The 18991-nt window shown below is 33.6% G+C and overlaps 2 protein-coding genes across 5 annotated transcripts; both read right to left on the bottom strand.

Moving 5' to 3' along the window:
- Positions 1 to 577: 577 nt before the first annotated feature.
- On the bottom strand, positions 578 to 5727 carry LOC100242188 (pentatricopeptide repeat-containing protein At5g39680). Of its 4 annotated transcripts, none has more exons than XM_002265222.4 (7): positions 3076 to 5727; positions 2880 to 2960; positions 2690 to 2768; positions 1715 to 1769; positions 1576 to 1607; positions 1408 to 1474; positions 578 to 1189 (listed from the first exon to the last, which is right to left on the bottom strand). In XM_002265222.4, exon 1 carries the CDS (start codon positions 5252 to 5254, stop codon positions 3143 to 3145), a length of 2112 nt encoding a protein of 703 aa, XP_002265258.1. In that variant the 5' UTR covers positions 5255 to 5727; the 3' UTR covers positions 578 to 1189; positions 1408 to 1474; positions 1576 to 1607; positions 1715 to 1769; positions 2690 to 2768; positions 2880 to 2960; positions 3076 to 3142. The 4 variants fall into 4 exon arrangements, with proteins under 4 accessions (XP_002265258.1, XP_010654801.1, XP_019077539.1 ...); XM_010656499.3 differs by having other exon boundaries at positions 2880 to 2953; positions 3076 to 5724; XM_059739547.1 differs by lacking the exons at positions 578 to 1189; positions 1408 to 1474 and having other exon boundaries at positions 1500 to 1607; positions 2880 to 2953; positions 3076 to 5672.
- A 574-nt stretch (positions 5728 to 6301) lies between these two features.
- On the bottom strand, positions 6302 to 14487 carry LOC100262712 (uncharacterized). The gene is made up of 5 exons (XM_002265259.5): positions 14012 to 14487; positions 9521 to 9620; positions 8996 to 9095; positions 7347 to 7435; positions 6302 to 6767 (listed from the first exon to the last, which is right to left on the bottom strand). The coding sequence occupies exons 1-5, from the start codon at positions 14193 to 14195 to the stop codon at positions 6542 to 6544; spliced, it is 699 nt and encodes a 232-aa protein (XP_002265295.1). The 5' UTR covers positions 14196 to 14487; the 3' UTR covers positions 6302 to 6541.
- Positions 14488 to 18991: the final 4504 nt, after the last annotated feature.

Raw genomic sequence — 18991 nt, 5'->3', positions numbered from 1 at the left:
TTAACCTTACACTAATTCGATGTAAATTTACAACCATTACAATTTATTGTATATTATAATAATTTAACTTGTAAAGTAAATACATATGATTAATTAACTTATTTGTATTTTAAAAACTCTTTATATTTCAAAGTCAATTGTCACTTCTCAATAAGTTAAGGTGAAGACATGTAGCATGAGACCTTTATAGGATCTCCAATTTGTAGTAAGTTTATTCCAAATAAATTTATCAATTGCAACTATATTTAAAACAAACTATAAGAGACTAAGATAGAGGTGATCTTATCTTTGGGTGAAATTACAATTTGTTTTAAATATAAGTCCAATTGACAAGTTTATTTGGAATAAACTTACTAAAGATGTAGAAATCCCATAAAGATCCCGTGTTACATGTCCTCATCTTAACTTACTAAGAAAAGACAAAATTGACTTTGAAATATGGATGGTTCATAACATATAAATAAGTTAATTAATCATAGACATTGTAATACGTAAGTGAATTATAAAGTTACAAAGAAAGTTATAAAGACACTAATGAATTGTAAAATTATAAAAGTTGTAAATTTACAATAAATTATAAGGTTACAAACAAAAATTATGAATTCACCAATGAATTAAGAAGTTATAAATGTTCTAAATTTACAAATAAATTATAATATTACAATAAATGTAAAATTATCAATAAACTTTGTAAAATTAAAAAAATTGAAAAATGTTACAATTTATTTTCATGCTTATAAATATATTAAAGTGCATCATGATTTAAAATAAAAAAAATTAGCTTCTTGGAAAATAATCTTCTGATCTCTTCCTTTGTTGCCCTCGAAATTCAAAATCTCTAGCACAAAGCTAGAAGGACATGCATGTGTTATGGAGGGTTTCGCACTTGTAAAACCAAGGTAAAGTAAAAAAATATCTTACTTGTTTATGAATTCATGCATCCACATGTAAAGATTAATACTAAGGTAAACTAAGAAGAATATTTTAATTGTTATTTATGAATTCATTCCTCCACAAGTGATATTTCAAGTTTTTTAATTAAAAACACAAAAAGGAGGGAACTTATTAGGCATATAAAAAATAAAAATCTAAATGTATCACCCACCTTATCATAAGATTCATAACCAAAATCAAATGGATGGAATCAATAAGAAAGTTTGGACACAACTCAAGCCGCCTACCTTTGTTCCTGCATGTTTAATAAAGTAAGGTCATGTTTAGTTTGATTTTTGAGAAGCTAAAACTCCTTTTTTAAGCTCAATAAGAGCTTTTATATCCAATTGATTAATTTTGTTTAAAGAACTTATGACTTAAAAATGAGCTTAATATGAAAGCCAGAAAAAAATGTTACTTCTTGTAGAAACTTTATTTTAGCTTATATAATTAGTTATTTCATGTTTAATATACCTTTTACAATATCAATATTGTCCCTTAAAAATTGTCTTTGGCTTCGGCTTTAGCTTCCACTCAAAGCCTAAAACAAGAAGCTATTCCAAATGAGGCTGAAATCTAATAGGAAATGCACTTCATGAAAAATCAAACAACATAAAGTTTATTTTGTTCTTTATTACTTACTCATCAACCGTTCCATGTTCATCTTTGGAAACCTGAGATAAGAAAAATATGGTTACTTCACCCTGAAAACCAAAAGTAGAGAAGTGGGTTTCCTCCTGGTCAATAAAAGTAAAGTGAACAAGATAACTTGCTGAATCACCTTGGGTGAAGGTATGGCTTATGATATACCAGAAAAATCTGTATGGAACACAATCCTGCATCAGAATAATAAGCCAAAACTTCTTTACATGAGGGGAAAAAGAATGGAGCAAAGGCACTATATTGTAGATGATTATAGAGCAACACAATTCTGTGGGGAAAACTAGGATTCTCAATAAATGGACTTATCATTCAATTTGATCCAAAAATAGGAAACCCCTCCAGCCCCTTGGCACCATATGACAATGGACCAGATTCAGATATTAAATATTCTGAATCTGATCCAAAAATAGAAAACCCCACCAGTCCCTGTAGCCTGCCATATTCTGTGTGGGATAGCATCAAGCTCTCTCAAGGAGTCGAGCTCTGGCTCATGGGCTCCAAACCAAAAAAAACTGTTTGACAGGGACACCGGGACCCTTGGCAAAGTTTAGCCAAGGCTGTGGGTGGCAAATCTACTGAGGAGGTGAAGCAACAGTATGAGATCCTTATTTGGGTTCTCAAGCATATAGAATCAGGTCGTGTTCCTATTCCCAGCTACAAGTAGTGGAAGCAATGATATTGGTGAGTTGTGATGTTCAGCATTGCTTCTTTATGATTCATTTTATTTTAAAATTGAAGAAAGCATACAACAGAAACATAAGAGGAATGGACTAGAAGTGGAGAGCTGTTATTTCTGATGTCTAGGACTGCTATCTCACTTTGTCTCTATTCTTCTCAAAAACTATTAATGAAGCAGAAGTTTTACTTGGACCCAGAATTTTCAAATACTTAATGTGTGTGCGACTCTGTTGGTGTATTTTAAGGATTTTCTCTTTTGCTAACTATGAAATAGAGCCTACTTCAACAAAATGGGAATATATTTAAGTTCACTTAAGTTAGATTGCTAAGCTCACATAATTGGAAATTTGGAAGCATTATCTCAATTAATTGAAAGATAAAATTCGAATTTACAATCAAAGATTCAAAGGCATACCCAATTTTATGCAGGGTTTGTTCTCATCCTTAAACAAGTGGATTGTACACCAGCCACTCCTTATGGCAAAAGGAACCACCTACAAAATAAAAGGATTGATGTGAACATAACATGTGCAATGTACCAGATATACATGACTAGAAAATATGAGGGGGATGACATTCCCAGATTTTAGACTCATCATACATACTCTCTGCTAAGAGGACGCTCCAGAGCATCATCATCTTCAAGCCATCTCCATAATTGATCATTTGACTTTATCAACTGTTGACTAAAAATTAGCTTTCAGACAAGATCACAATTTAAAAATTAATGCAACACAGTGCATCACATGTGAAATGGTTCTAAAATGACAATGCTGCATTCTTAGCACTTCAGCAACATACTTCATCCGACAGTCTGCAACATGATGGCCCCCTTCAACCTTTGAGCTGCAAAAGCAATGCAATTTCATCACCAGTAATCTGCACAGGAACAACCTCCATCCCCAAAACAATGGAAACGGTTAGCATCTCGAACAATTATCATCCTGTTTGTGACCTTCGAGATGAGTTTCACAGCAGAATGACAATCAACACACATCCTAAGGTTCTTAATGACACGGATAGGTGCTCCGGAAGGTGTTTTCATAAGGCCATATGCTATTGCCAGCTTCTCACTGTGATAACTAACATACTCTCGTTTTTGTTCATCTTCAACATCATGGAATACTGCAGCAATATCTGGCACATACCCCATTGGTCTTATCATAGTTAATAATTCCTGAACCTTCTCATAAATCTGATTCGACTCTGGGTGCGTCTTGCCTTCTGAAACAAAGACATGGATGCTATTTCTTATCTCTATCCAGCTTGCCCCAGGTTCCTTCTTGACATTCCTTTCTCTCATTAATTTTCGAATCTTCACAACCCCATCCCATCTCTTTGCCTTGGCATACATGTTAGATAACAGGATATATGTTCCCACATCACCAGGATCCATCTGTAAGACTAATTCAGCCACCTTCTTCCCCAGACCATAATTCTGATGGACATGACAAGCACTGAGCAAAGTTCGCCAAGCAACAACATCCCATTTAACTGGTGTAGACTTCATAAAATTTTCAGCTTCATCAAGTCGTCCAGCCTTACACAGAAGCCCAACAATACAAGTATAGTGCTCCACCCCAGGTTCAATGCCTGTCTGTTTCATTAACTGATTCAAATAGTAGAAACCTTCCTGCACTGAACCCAAATGGGCACAAGCAGAAAGAACCCCAACAAAAGTTACATAATGAGGACACTCTTTGGCAGCTAACATTTCTTGAAACACAACTAGAGCTTCTCTACCAAGCCCATGATGGGATAGTCCACATATCATTGCACTCCAAGTGATTGAGTCTCGACATATCATCTCCAAGAACACTTTATGTGCAGCTTCAATGCTGCCACTCTTTGAATACATATTAATCAAAGCATTTCCGACAATAATATGGTCCTCAAAACCTGACTTCTTGATACGTGTATGTAATAGCTTCCCATGTCCCAGTGCAGATATACCTGCACAGGAGTTCAGCAATACAGCAAAAGTATACTCATTAGGCAGCAGACCGTCAACTTCCATTTCTGGAAAGAAATTCAATGCTTCCTCAAAGCACCCATTTTGAGAGTAAGCAGCCAAGATTGCCGTCCATGAGACCACATTCTTAGTTTGCAGCCTATTGAAAACTTTCCTTGCATTCAAGATGTTACCGCATTTTCCATACATATCTATGATTGCACTGCTAACAAAGCTATCATACTCAGCCCCTGTCCTGAACATTCGGCAGTGAACCTGCAAGCCCAATCTCAGATCTTTAAGATGAGAGCAGAGGCCAAAAGCAGTAACATAAGTGACATTGTCCCACACAATGCACTCATCCACCATCCTATCCAAAACTTCCAATGCCTCACTTGGATACCCATTTTCCAAAAGTCCATTTATAATTATATTATAGGAAAAAACATCCAATCCAGGCACTTCATACCAAACACTCATAGCCCCTTTCACATCTGACCGCCTTGAGTACATACAAATAAGTGCATTCTTTACATACTGATGAAACACCAATCCAGATTTCAAAGCATACCCATGACACTGCCAACCCTCTACTACCTGTCCACTATCAGAACAAGAAGAAATAATAGTAGCAAATATATACTCATTCGGACGCATATAATCCACTGAAATCATAGTCTTAAACAATCTAAGAACCTCCAACACAAGCCCATTATGGAAATATCCTGCCATCAAAGCACCCCAAGAGACTACATTTCGCTTGCGCATTCCGTCAAATAGTATGCGGGCGACCATAATTTGATCACATTTTGCATAAAGATTGATGAGAGAGTTGACTTGAACTATGTTGTCTTTGGTGGCCTGATTGGTTATGATCAAATGGGCATGGATCATTTTACCAAACTTTAAGTTCTTGGTATCAGCTGATACTTTTAAGAGTTGAATGGTGTGCTCAAGAGGGTGCCCCACTGTACTTGATTTCAATAGAAATGGCTTGTGAGTGGGTGCTAGCAGTCTCAAAGTAGGCATTGCTAGACCTAACAACTGAAGCGAGCCCCAACAGCTTAATTTTTATTCTCAGTTTGTATTTCGAGCTGTCTCCCTTTCTTTTTCTTTGACATTTACTCTGGCTTCCACTTATTGTTCTTGGAAGAAGCGAATTGAAGGAGAGGTCTACTCAATTAGCAATTAAAAAAAAACCATAGAAACAATTCTGAAATCAGCGAGAATCCCAACCCATAAAATGTTTGTCCCAATTAATTCTGAATCATGGAGGCTGGTGGTCGCTTTCTATGCGCAGTAATAAACACCACCGTCTATCATTTTGGCAGTGGTGGCCCCAGCGGCGGAGGGGGCTTTAGAGTCAGCGACTGTTGGGTCTTGGGTTTGGTGGTGGGGGTTTCGCCGAGCAAAACCAAGGGGTAAAAATGTTGAAATTAAAAAAGAACAAATAAAATAGTAAATAAAAAATTGGAAAGAATCTGAATTTTATCATTATTGGAATAATGGATTAAAAGGATGAAAGATGTGATACAGATGAAAACTAAATGATTAAAAGGAATGAAAGATCCTAAATTTGCAATGTATTGAATTCCGGATGGATTCAACTTCATTAATAATTAGACGAGTTAGGAATTAAAATTAACGAGAGTGACGGGTTTTGGAATTGATTAGGGTATTTACATTTTTCGTCTTAATTATATATAAAATTAATTTTTAAGGGTAATTTAATAAAAAAAATTATTTTTAAAATTTTTAATACATATAAAGTAAGAAAACATTACTTTTTAATAAAATAAATTTATAAAAAATTATAATATTTTAATTATTTATAAAATATGTTTATTTTTATTGTAACTAAAAATTTAAAATTAATTTTTAGAAAAAAGTTTTTCTTTTTAAATAACTTTTTAAAGATGAGATCAATTGACCACCCCATTTAACCTTTGTACTTAGACGGGATGAAAATTATTTTAGGCCATTGTCGTTCCTATCTTCAATAACAAAATTTTATTTGAAAATTTAAATATAAAAAACAGTCTCTCTTTTACTAAATTTTGCAGACTTATTATATACAGTGGAAAAGCTTGTAAGATATTTTTAATATTTTTAATTGCCAGAAGTTGGGGAGAAAAACCTAAAACTTAACATCAAATTCTCATATGCCCATGGCAACCAAAATTTCCTCAGGGGAAAAACTAAACCTACAGTTGCACGTGGAACACTTTAAGCTCAAGAGAAACCTGGCTTCGACAGGCATATTACGTAAGATATGCCACTGCTAATATTTATTTTTTTCTGTTGGTCGGATCCTACTCATGCTCCAAGACGTATGATTCCCGGTCTGCATCTCACTCCTAGGCAACGCCCACCAAATCTTGAAGAACAGATCCTACCTTCAGAACCTCTTCTTCCCATACTCCGTGCACGGGAGTATGGGAGCCACCCTTTCAAGAAGTGTGCAAGCTTAAACTCTGGCATGGGAATTTCCTCCTCGTCTTCTGTTCCATCACCATCACGCTGCCTTGATCCTGCAAACAACCTTTTATTATAATGGTATTAGTTCCATTTCTCAGGATTATAGTTTCAGAAACGTATATAATGATTTCAGGATACTATGCTACAAAAGAAAAATCCATGGGGTTCGGTCATCACACAATACAGGTTGTGAAGGGTTCAGTGGGATCATTCCACCTCTCAAAACCATGTTGCATCCTGAATTTCGGTCCGAAAAGGGGAGATGAAGAGCAGGAGTTGGACCTCATGGAATGTTTGAAGTTAAAATTTGTGTATGGTGTTATGACTTGTGTCATCCAAATGATGCACAAGATGTACTTTTCTTTGCCACCGGTCATGTAGTGAACAACATCCTTTGTCTAGTCTCACAAAGAACCCATCTGCTTTGTGATTTAGCATGGTGCCAGAACAAAGATCCCATCTCAAATATACCCAGATCAAAATCTCTTAAGGCCTACTTGAGATGGCCAACTATTTTAGACAATGAGTGAATGCCACAATTCATAAAACAGTATCAAGCAGCAGAGTTTATTGTGTGTACATGTGCATGCCTGTGTACATATATATTGTAATGACAAAGAAGACAAACAAAGAAATTTCTTACATCTGGGACTGTCTGCAGGCAACACTCTCTTTTTTAGGTTGTTTCTTCTTAGAATTACGGTCGGTTGTTATATGCTGAATAAATTGAAGCTGCACCATCCCAAGCAAGAAAATGTATTAGAAGGTTGCTAGGAGCAACTCAAATCCAATAAAATACAAGAATATAATGTTAACACCCCTAAATAGGACTAGGGAACAGAAAGAAGAGAACACTAATACAGATTCAGGAATGTGATCACATCCCAAAACATAGAAGATTGGGAAAAGGCAATTTTTCTCTTTTGTGATAAAACATTAAGGATCCATTGGTACCCAGGAATAAGAAGGGAATAGAAATGGAAATGGAGGTAAATTATAAAACCATGTGAAAGAGAAATCAAAACCCTAACAACTATGACTTTTGGTTCCCATTAAAATGAAATCTGAATCTACTCCTGTTTCTAATAAGTAATTTAAACGCGATAATGAATAGGCAATACAAGGATTTTTCATTCTCATTTCTTATTCCAGCATTACAAACATGTCCTACAAGTTATGTCATAAAAGCAGAAGATTCACAAGTCTAAAGAAAGGCTCAACCATTCAAAAGATTAATGCAGAATCTCAAAAGTAAAAAAAGAGGGAAGTGAGTGTGGATGTTTGGTGGAGAGAGAGAGAGAGAGAGAGAGAGAGAGAGAGAGAGAGGGTTTGGGTGTGTTGGGGGTTGGGGTGTCTGTGTGTGAGATTCTCTCCTTAACCACAAAAGATAAAAGAATTACCACAAATTTTTATCTACCTCATGCCATATTCTAATTATTGGTCCAAAAAATGATGATGCCACCACCTTGGCTAGTGGTACCACAACAGGGTTACAGGAGTAGCAACCACATCTGAGAATAATGCCCAAAAAAAGGGGGCCTGCAGCATGATGTCAATTCACTTTGGCAAAAATTATTAAAGAACTTCAATCACTGACATTGTAACATCCATCTAGGATACTTTCTAAGGGTTTATTAAATTGTTGGTTGAGTAACTAGCATTTGTTGTGAAATGCAAATTATATATATATATATATATATATATATATATATATATATATATATATATATATATATATAAAATCAGCCTGAAGATCATGTTTTTTTCCCTTAAGGGGGTACTTTATCTATATTTTTTTAATGAAAATTCTAACAAATTAGAAAAACAAAAGATAATGCAGGATGGTAGTTACTGTACATCACATTTAGCACCTACTTTCGCCAAACATTTCAAATGAATATTTGATCTAAATTCCTTAGGATGATCTAAACTGAACCTAATAAACATGTTGAAAGGCAAAACCAATATAACCAGTTATGTTGCTAAGGAGCTACAGTCAGAAGATTCCCGACATAATCAGGGGTCAAAATTCATTTTGAAACTTTCACATGCGATTCTTACAGAAAATACATCGATATTTGATGCCACAAATTTAGTCAAGCAAAAGAGAATCAGTTCAATGACAGCTTCAAATATGCAAATACATAACCATCCAGAAAAGTATATCTACTCTTCATAAGCCCAGCATGAAAATGTAACCCTCAGTTTGTAAATATCAAAAGCAATGGACTGTGCTAGATATTAAATTCTTATTGGGTTCCACTTCATATGAGAATAAAAAGTAGCACTAACCTGATCACCATCCTGAATCCCAACATCTCGAATATGTGCCTTATCATTCACTAGCTTCTGTCCTTCATAGCATAAGCAGAAATGCCCCCACACATGTGACCTGCACGTATATCAGATTTACATGTAGGAAAAGACAAAAATTTAACCAAGAAAATCTTTTTTTTTTTCTTTTGGTTATAAAATAGCAATTTGTTCAAGTTCAGAAACATGAGGAACCCCTCTACTGCACATCAAGAAATTATGAAGCATATTAATTCAATTTAACCTAGGAGATCAACCCATACAAAAAAATATAAAGCAAATATCATCGATATCTATATCTATATATATATATTCTAGAATTGTAATCATTTAAGATATGCTTCTAAAGTGGTCTACTGCACAAAGCTGGGCAATTCAAACTACCTTGTTTAACCTGAGGATAAAAGAGATAGTACTTGGCCTTATGTTGTATAAGTTCTTTTATGAATTAAAAGGGAGAAGTTATTTGTAACCCCAAATTGCGTTAATCAAATATGATCATACCATGAAATGTTTTCTTCATCTTCATTTGTTGACAAACTAAAAACTTCCTCTATTGCTTGTTTGAGTTCTGCTACTTTCGCATTCCTTGCAACCTGAACATCTGCACAATCAAAATTTTAATCCAAACAATTCAACATAGAACCCACATGTTCTTTAAAATATTAGGTGCATAACCCACGTGTTGCTTAAATTTTTAATGTTCTGATTTTCAAAATTTTTGTAGTATAGAATCATATTAAGAAAAACAGAATGAAAGTTCTGTCCAATAATGGACATGGGAATTATTTTTTGGAATTAAACTTATTTTTTAAAAAAAAAAAAAAGAAGAAGAAAGGACATGGAATTTGCATTAGAAAAGCATTTTCCGAAGAGATTTCTGGACAATGGGCCAGCCATTTCAGGATAAGGCTCCTGCTGTTCTGACATCTTATAATCGTCTTCCCAGTCTAATCATCGATCGGAGTCACCACAAATCAAGGGTACCACTGCAAATGGAGTGGGCAATAGAGGTGGAAAACATCAAATTAGAGAAAATCTTTCCTATTGAAAAACACATGTCTTTGGTAAGAAACAATAAGAGCTATTTTCCTGATAGAAATGGTTATTTGGGTGTTGCAGAGAAGAATGGGAGTAAGTGATTGGAATTAAAGTGGAGGAGGGAGAATCTCCTCATTGAGCTTAAACAACATCTTATTCAACTTCTTTTCAATCTCTAGTTTTCTAAATAACATTTTTATTGAATTTAACTTTCATTCACTTTGTCCTTAAAGTGTAATAGAGCATTAACAGTCCTTCAACACTATGGAAGAAAGTTCAAATATTTCCATGAGCAAACAGAACAATAACTATATGACATGAAGAAGATGCTCTCTGCTCTTAACTCCAAGAGTAATCATATCCTTAAAAGTGTGGAGCAAATGCGAAGAGAGACCAAGGAGGCTCAATCCTTGGATTTGATTTTGAGAAACAAACACAGCTCCAATCCAAGGGATAGAGAATTTAATCCAACAATTATTTCTCAAACCATAAGGATGGAGCTTCCTCAATTTAATGGAGAAGATCCATCACAAAGACATTATCATGCAAAGGTATTCTTCTATTCTCATCAAACTCCATTGCAGCAAGTCAAAATCACATCCTTTCATGACTCACCAATGTTTCAAACTGAGGATTCCCATAGGTATTTGACTTGGCTCAACTACAGGAAGAAAGGTGTACCGTTATATGACAAGGAAACCAACAAACTTCTGCTAGATCAACCCAAACATATAGTCATCTTAAAAAGAGGATTAAGGGGCATTGCTACAAACCGAAAAAGTTGTTCTTGATTTCTAACATTGACGACAATGTCAAAGTTAAGGGGATGGGATGATAGGAAGAATATGAAGAGGTGATATTCTGGGAGGGAATAAAGGTGGAGATAGAGAAATTTCCTCGCTAAGAATATTTTTTTTTTTTTTTTGATAGGAAACGACAAAGGAATATATTGATAAAAAGAAGGTACAATCAATTAGAAGGATGAGGAATCCTCCCATCAAAGAAAAACAAGACTACAAGTAATCAAATATAAGAAAGTACAAGAAGAGAAAAGTAGACACTCTAGTTACACGCCGCTAACCAATCATTTTCTCGCTAAGAATATTAACTTCTCTAAATTATATTTTTGTTAATGCAAAATGTTGAGAGTAGTTTTAGAAACATTTGTTACCCTCACATGTACACTAGCTCAAGGCATGAAGAGAATCAAGCTCTATGTTAGAAGCAATTACAACTGATTGTATAGGTGTTGTAAACTTTTACATAAATATATGAAAAGAAACAAGAAGGCTACAATATTTTGATCCTTATTCACTCTCTACTCTCTCTCAAATATTTCCCTATTTTCTTTGAATCCAATAATGGTATCAAAGCGCCATGAGACTAGCATCGCAACTCCTACCATATCCACCATCACAATTCCTACCATAACCACAAATCTAGCAACAACGCCATCCTCCTTTGTTAGTCCTATTTCGGTTGTTTCTAATCCCAACATCACTCTACTAACCAAGTTGGCGAGAGGTAATTACGACCTCCAATGTGTGATCTATCATTCCCATGATTGTTTCTAGTGTCATGACCTCCCTTAAGAGCACTGACTATTGTAAAATTGGAAGTGACATTTTGTAGATTAATTTGCGTGCAAGAATTCAACTGCTCAATACAAGTTTCATGATTATGCAACATTGCAAAAACTTTTGATAGAGTGAATGTTTATTTATCGTGTTGTATGTGACAACCACCAAATCATATTCTTATCCAACATCAGGCAACAAATTCATTACAGGATCCTTGTCGGTAAGAGTTGCTTCAGATGCAACAAGATTGTTTGCAATCTACTTGATCTTGCCAATGTAATCAACTATTGAGAGAGAGTCTTTTTTAGTTGTTTGCATTTGGATTCTCAACTAAAGTATCCTTGCCTTTAAAGGAGAGGCACAGAGATGTTCCAGAGCTTCCCAAACTAGTTGTGAAGTGTTACAACCCACAATTTGACCAACAACATCTTTTGAGATTGAGGCAATCCTATCTCTTCTAATAAAAATGTTTACAATTTATCATTTGATTAATGCTAGAGGAATTACCTTTAGCACTGATAAGATCATCTAAGCAAGGTTTCACTCCAGCGTCAAAACCATCAATACCATACCCTATAAGAATAGGAAGGATATGTGACCTTGACCATGACCAACTTGCCAAATCTATGGTCGACAAGGCATATTGCAATAAACTGCTACTATTAGTTTGATCAAGTTTTTTTTTTCAATTTCCACAAAGTAATTCAATGGCTTCAATGGTTGCTTCCCCTAATACAGTAGTAAATCCATCTTGGTACTTCAACAGTGTGCATTGAACCATGTGACCCAACCTAAGCATCGAATTTGATTATAATGGTCTTGACAAGCTTACTATGGGCAATGGTCACGTTTTGTGCATTCAAAATGTTAGTTATTCTTCACTATCTTCTTTCTTTAAAACCTTGCATCTTAGAATTTTCTTTTATTTTCTTTTATTTACTTTTCTTTTTTCTTTTTGATTAGAAACAATAATATAGTGTATATTGATCTTAGAAATATGTTGCATTGTGTCTTGAAATTACAAAAGATCTCTTGAGCATTTCTAAGATTGCTGCCGATAATAATGTTTATGTTGAGTTTCACAAGAATCATTGTTTTGTGAAGGACAAGAGCTTGAGGAATGTTTTGCTCCATGGTTCAACTAAAGATGGCCTCTATCTATCATCTGATACAACCTAGTTTCATTCTCAATCATGCCATAGCCACACCAAGAGTTATTACCTTTTCTACCAGTTTATCAGTTGATGTTGGTCATAATTTTAATCAAGTCTTAAGAGTTTGTTAAATTAAATAAACTTGATGTATGGCACTAGAGGTTGGGACACCCCTCCCTACAAGTACTCAAGTCTATTTTAAAATTTTGAAATGACTCCTTTTTTAGTGATGAAAACTTATCTCCAAGTTTTTGTATTTCATGTCAGTTTGGCAAAAATCATGCTTTCCCATTTTTCCCAGCCCTAACCAAAACCACTGCACCTCTTTAGTTGATTCACACTGACTTGTGGGGGCTTTCCACTATAAAATATACATTTTGTCGATGGCTATACTAGATTTACTTGGATTCATCTGTTGAAAGCTAAATCTGATGCGCTAAATGTTTTTCTTCTCTTCGAGCTGTTTGTTGAAAAACAATTTGGTTTGCCCTTTAATGCTTTATAATCAGATTGGGGTGGATAATACATGCCTTTTCTTCCTATTCTTCTTAAACATAGGATTCATTTTTTTTTTTCTAAATTCTAAAAAATTGCCATCCCTTCAACTTTGGAAATTATCTAAAAGTTGTACATGAAACTGCCAAATTTTCAAATGTGTTTGCCAATTTTATTTTGAAAATGATAATTACCTTTTCTTTTTTCTTTTCATTCTCACTACCTTCTCACAAAGGAAAAGAATGCTCTTTGCAAAAAGGTTCTCCTAATGGCTCATCCAGGTGACAAAATGGCATGCTGAATAACTCCAAACTAAATAAGAAACATTTATGATTTATAAACTGTACCCTGTCATAAGACGTATTAAAAAAGAGTGATTCATACACATCACCAAGACAATAAGCCGATTTGCTTCTTCTAATGCACACATGCTATAAATAACTCTGATTTTCTAAATCTTCAATTGTTATGCCATTGAGTATTTTGAAAAGCATTTCAAAAGCCATGAGAATGTGAAGCATTTTTCTTTCACACACACCCCGTCCATTTTGCTCCCAAACAAACCAAACAAGGGGAAAGAAACAAAAACAAAAACACAACCAAACAACAAAGCAAAATGTAGCAACTGAGGTTTGCTCGGAAAAAGGATTCTGGTATGAAACCAAAAACAAAACCTAAGAAACAAAAAAATAAATACTAAACTAAACTAAAATCAAAGAAGTTACCAAAAGAAGTGCCATCCAGTTTGAGAATAGAAAGCTTGTACAGATCGAGAGAAAGCTTTCGATACGAGAGGTTTCCGTCAATCGGCAACAACGAACTCAATGACCGACAAAGCACAGAATAACCGCCTCCACCGCCACTATCACATCCTCCTCTACGCCTACCTACCTCCCCACCGCTTCGCATAATCTTCTCAACTTCAAAACCCTACCTTTCCAATACACAAAATGGAGCCCTGACTCTCTGCCTTTCGAAACCAGAGTCAAGAGTGTGTCTGCAGAGAAGGAAAACATTTGGGAATTGTTATCGTTATTGTTTGTGAGTACAAATCGGAAACCGTTATTTCCTCGTGCCAGAATAGAGACGCTCGCGTGTAGTTTTCAATGAGGGTACTCGCTGAAAGGGGATGACACGTCCACGTGTTGGCTTGCTGGTCTCGGCAGTGGGCCGTTTTTGTTATAAGGAGCGTGTATCTTCTTTTATCTACAACATCGCTTACGGATTGACCAAGGTTTTTGTTCTTTTAAATGCTGGTCTTTCCGATTCGGAAATTCAACGGCTAGAAATTTTATGGGCCGAAATGTCATGGTAATGGGCCGAGCTTGGACCGGATGACCCATTTGTGGATAATCCAACTAATAAAGTGCTTTCTTAAAAAATTTCAATCAAAGAAAATTTTATTTAATATGTAAAAATATTTTCAAGATCTTAAAAAATTCTCCTCATGCATAGACGTATTTTCCATTATGATTTAACAATAAAATAAAGTGCTACTAGAAATAATAAACAAAAGAGAAACATTTCAATAAATAATAAATTTGGAAAATCACTCGAACTATTTAGAAAAATAATCATTAATCAAATAATTAACAAAATTCATCAAATCATAAACATGGAATTAGATGACCCTAGGATCGTAACAAATATGACCCTTACCCACTCCTACATCAATGATCCTAGTTCAAACATATGACATTACTTTAAAGGATAATCGATACCACTCCCTCTAAGTCCATGACCTAGACTCAATGAAGACAACTAGCACACTAACAATGAAGTCTTTAGAACATATTTAGCAAACCTCTAGGGGGTAAAATCGATATAGCAGTAGGGATAATGATTAAACATTAAGATAAGACCCTAAGTTATACAACAGAATAAGTCATTGAGAAGAGGAAATTCTTAAAGGAATCATAAGAGGTAAAATCTTAAGAGAATCTAAGGGAATGAAATTTAAGTAAACTTAGTCCTTACCTTGAAATGCAATGATGTTATCTTTTCTAATCAAAAGTTTGGTCTTAAAAACACTAAAAGATGAATTTGAAGTACCAATATGAAATTATAAATGCCCATCCAAGGCTTAGCCTGAGTGGGAGCTTTTGAAACCCATTGAATATTTTTTTTTTCCTATTAAGTACAATTTTATCTCTTAATGTTTTAAATTTAATCACAAACTTGCTAATTTGCTTATGAACCTATTCAAACTTCCTAATGTGACATCGATCACTCATGTCATCATTCCTATGACAAAAAGTACACATATAATGGTCCTAATATGTGGTAATTAGACAATGATAATTACTTTTTTAGCCTTAATAAATTTTTTTTTTATTACTAGGCATGGTAGACTCATTAAGATATTCCAAGCCTCTCTTGTCACTAAAAGACTTACCCAAATTTATCATTATTAAAAAAATATAGTACTTAGGTATATTTCCTCTTTTTATAACTTAAGACCCTTTCCATTTTTTCAATATCAAGGGTTAAGGATTTATATATATATAGAGTTTCAATATCAAGTATAGAGTTATGTTCAACCTCTAGAAATTTTACCTAATTATTATTATTATTTTGGATTTTAAGGTGACAATTTCATTAAGAAGTTTGGGGTTTTCATATTTTATTAAGCCATTCAATTCTTTCACCTTTAAAGCCTATTATTTACTTTTAAGGTTTTGGCTTTAATTTTTAGGCGTTCTTCAAGAAGAACTTCATAAGCATCATGAATGCTATCAAACTCATATTCACACCTATTATTAGAATTTTTATCTTTTATAGGATCAAAATCAAAATAAATGGGGACAATAAAGATAATAAAGTTTTCATGTAATCATTCATATTCTTACTTGAGTTTGATGACTCACTTTTACTTGACTCAAAATCGCTCTAAGTCGTTTGCTTAATGTTTTTGTGACTAGGACAATCTATAACCATGTGTCATAGCTATCCACGATTACAGTAATCAATATTTTTATTCTTAGATGAAGCTTTTTTCATTTTTCATTTGATTATTTTCAATCATTTTTCCCTTTTTAGAGTTTGATTTTGAAAAAAAAATGTCTTTTTTTCATATTATCTTCAAATTTTTTAGGTAAGAATGAAAGCTCATATTCATCCTTAAAAACTTCAAGACTTCAACCTCTTTACCTTCATTCTTAAAAGCTTAAAATGATGCATACGTAGTGTTGGGGTGTAACAATGCCGCTCTTAAACCGATTGATTGGTCACCCAAATAATGGTGTGATGGAATGCTATAAAAGGTTAGTATACCCTCATCGGATACCAATTAGTTTTTGAATGAGATAGTCCAAACCCAATCCAAGAATTGGAATCACAGCTAAAGTCATGGGTTCAAGTCATAAGAATATCATGTTGAGGTATGGAAGATCAAGTAGCATGGCTAGAACCTACATTTGCCTTCACATCGATGATGCAACATCTCCATGTTCCCTAGTAAATAAATTTGAAGTATAGTGGTCTATTTAATTTAATTCCATACTCCCTAATAAATAAATTTGAAGTGTGGGGGTCCATTCAATTTAATTTCATACTCTCTTACCTTTCATATTTAAGAAGAATTCCATTTTGTATGTGGTTCCATAAGTCAATGTCTTTAAAACAAAGACTAATCAATCTTATATTGAACCCACTCTTTGTCGATCCATGAGTCAAAATCTTTAAAACAAAGGCCAATCAATCTTACGAATCAATTGATTGTATAGTACACCTTCATTAATTATGGAAGATTTCACTCTTTGTGGTTCCATAAGTCAAGATCTTTAAAACAATGAACAATCATTCTTATATTGAACCCACTCTTTATGGCTCCATAAGTCAAGATCTTTAAAACAAAGACCAATCAATCTTGTATTAACCATGAATCAATCAACCGTAGAGCACCTTTATTAATTATGGAAGATTAAACACTATTTTTAGCATGAGTTTGGCTAGAACCTACATTTGTCTTCACATATATGATGCAACACCTTTATGATCCCTAGTAAATACCTTAACAACTTAAGGAGATGTGATCAACCACCATGAGCAAACTTTGAAAAAAAAAAAATTTGAGGGTGTTAAGAATGTGTAGAGACAATGGCAGTAAACCCTAGAGTGCAAAATAGCATAATCTATAAACAAATTTATAGGATAAAAACCCTTTAAAAACTATTACTAACAACTACAAATTTGGAAATTTGGAGAAATTGAAAATTTTTGGAATTAATGCTAGTCAAGTATTTAGCATTTAGCACTCTATGCTAGTACTCCATTCCAATCAAAATATCATTTTTAATTTTAATTTTCATGTCAAATAAATTATAAGTATACTATATATCTTATTTACAACCTTATATGTCAAACAACTCAATTATATTTACTTGATTTGTCCTATTGACATAAAACTTGGGAAGTATGTAAAGTAAAAATTACGAAAGTCTAAAACAAAATTGAAAACTTAAATTAATTAGTTTATTACACTAATAATATTTAATTATAAATATTTTAATTTTTTTTAAGGAATTTGATAATGGAGTAAGTATGAAATTTGTTAAAATTCTCCAAGTGAAAGAGACTACATTGGTAAAATTAATATTATGTATCTCTAAATCAAGAGTGAAAGACACCACTTGTAAATTTAGGAAAATCCTCTAGTGGGAAGGCTACCTAATGTATGAAAGGTAGTTTGCTATTTTTGTGGGGACTTCCATTTTAAAATAGATTCATGTCAAAACAAAAGTTCAATATTATCAAAAGTATATGAATCAAGAGGAGTAATTAAAATTTTGCTTCAAAAATCAACACCTTATCATATTCAGTGGAAATCTGACAGAATCATATTAAAAAATGAATGAGTGTTAGATTGATTTAAATTTAGGCATCATCTAAGAGAAACTAGACATGTAACATGGATCACTATAATTAGTCATTAAGCTAATTTTCTTGATATTAGCTACTTTTGGTTTATATTATTGTAATTATATAATTCACTCTTGAAAAGTTTTAAAGTCTACTTTGTTATTAATTTGCTTCTCTAGATAATTTTTATGAAAAATTTATATGATGTGAATTCATCTTCATGAGTTTTACTCGAATTATTTATGATTACCATAAAGTATTGATCTATGATGATATTTGAGAGGGATTTGCATGTGAATGGACATGTTTCATATTCGAATTTCGTTCTTGGGATTTTTAGATGAATTTTGTGGATTTTACATCAAGGATGACATTTTTAACATCCAAAAGACAACTTAAGCATTTGGGAAGTTGAAAGAACATGTAAATCAACTTGAAAGCAAGATAGATTACTTCCACCACCCTTCAAGTTGCATTTAACACTTAGACAATGCTAGTGATGCTTGAGTGTTGCAAGCAATGCTTCTAATGCCCTAACCCTTTTCTTGCATATAAATGAATAGTGTCACTTCTTTCGACATGGATATACTAGTCTCTCTTGCTTTTTGTCCTTTATCTTTGTCATTTTGTGATAAAATGGGGAGAAATTCATTATGATTGCTATTGAGATTTGATTGAGCGTAACTTGATATTGATATTTGATTGAGGATGTTAGATTGAAATTCTCAATGATATCTTATTATTTGCTATATGGATTGTTTGCTATGTGGATGATGAATTTTACTCTTTAACATAAGATTGATCAATTTTTCCCATACACTATTTTTCATGGGTATTATTGTTGT

This window comes from Vitis vinifera, chromosome 9, assembly GCF_030704535.1.
Source record: "Vitis vinifera cultivar Pinot Noir 40024 chromosome 9, ASM3070453v1".
Classification (NCBI taxonomy): domain Eukaryota; kingdom Viridiplantae; phylum Streptophyta; class Magnoliopsida; order Vitales; family Vitaceae; genus Vitis; species Vitis vinifera.
Note: the sequence above shows the minus strand (reverse complement) of the source record. Positions and strands in the feature narration are given on the sequence as shown.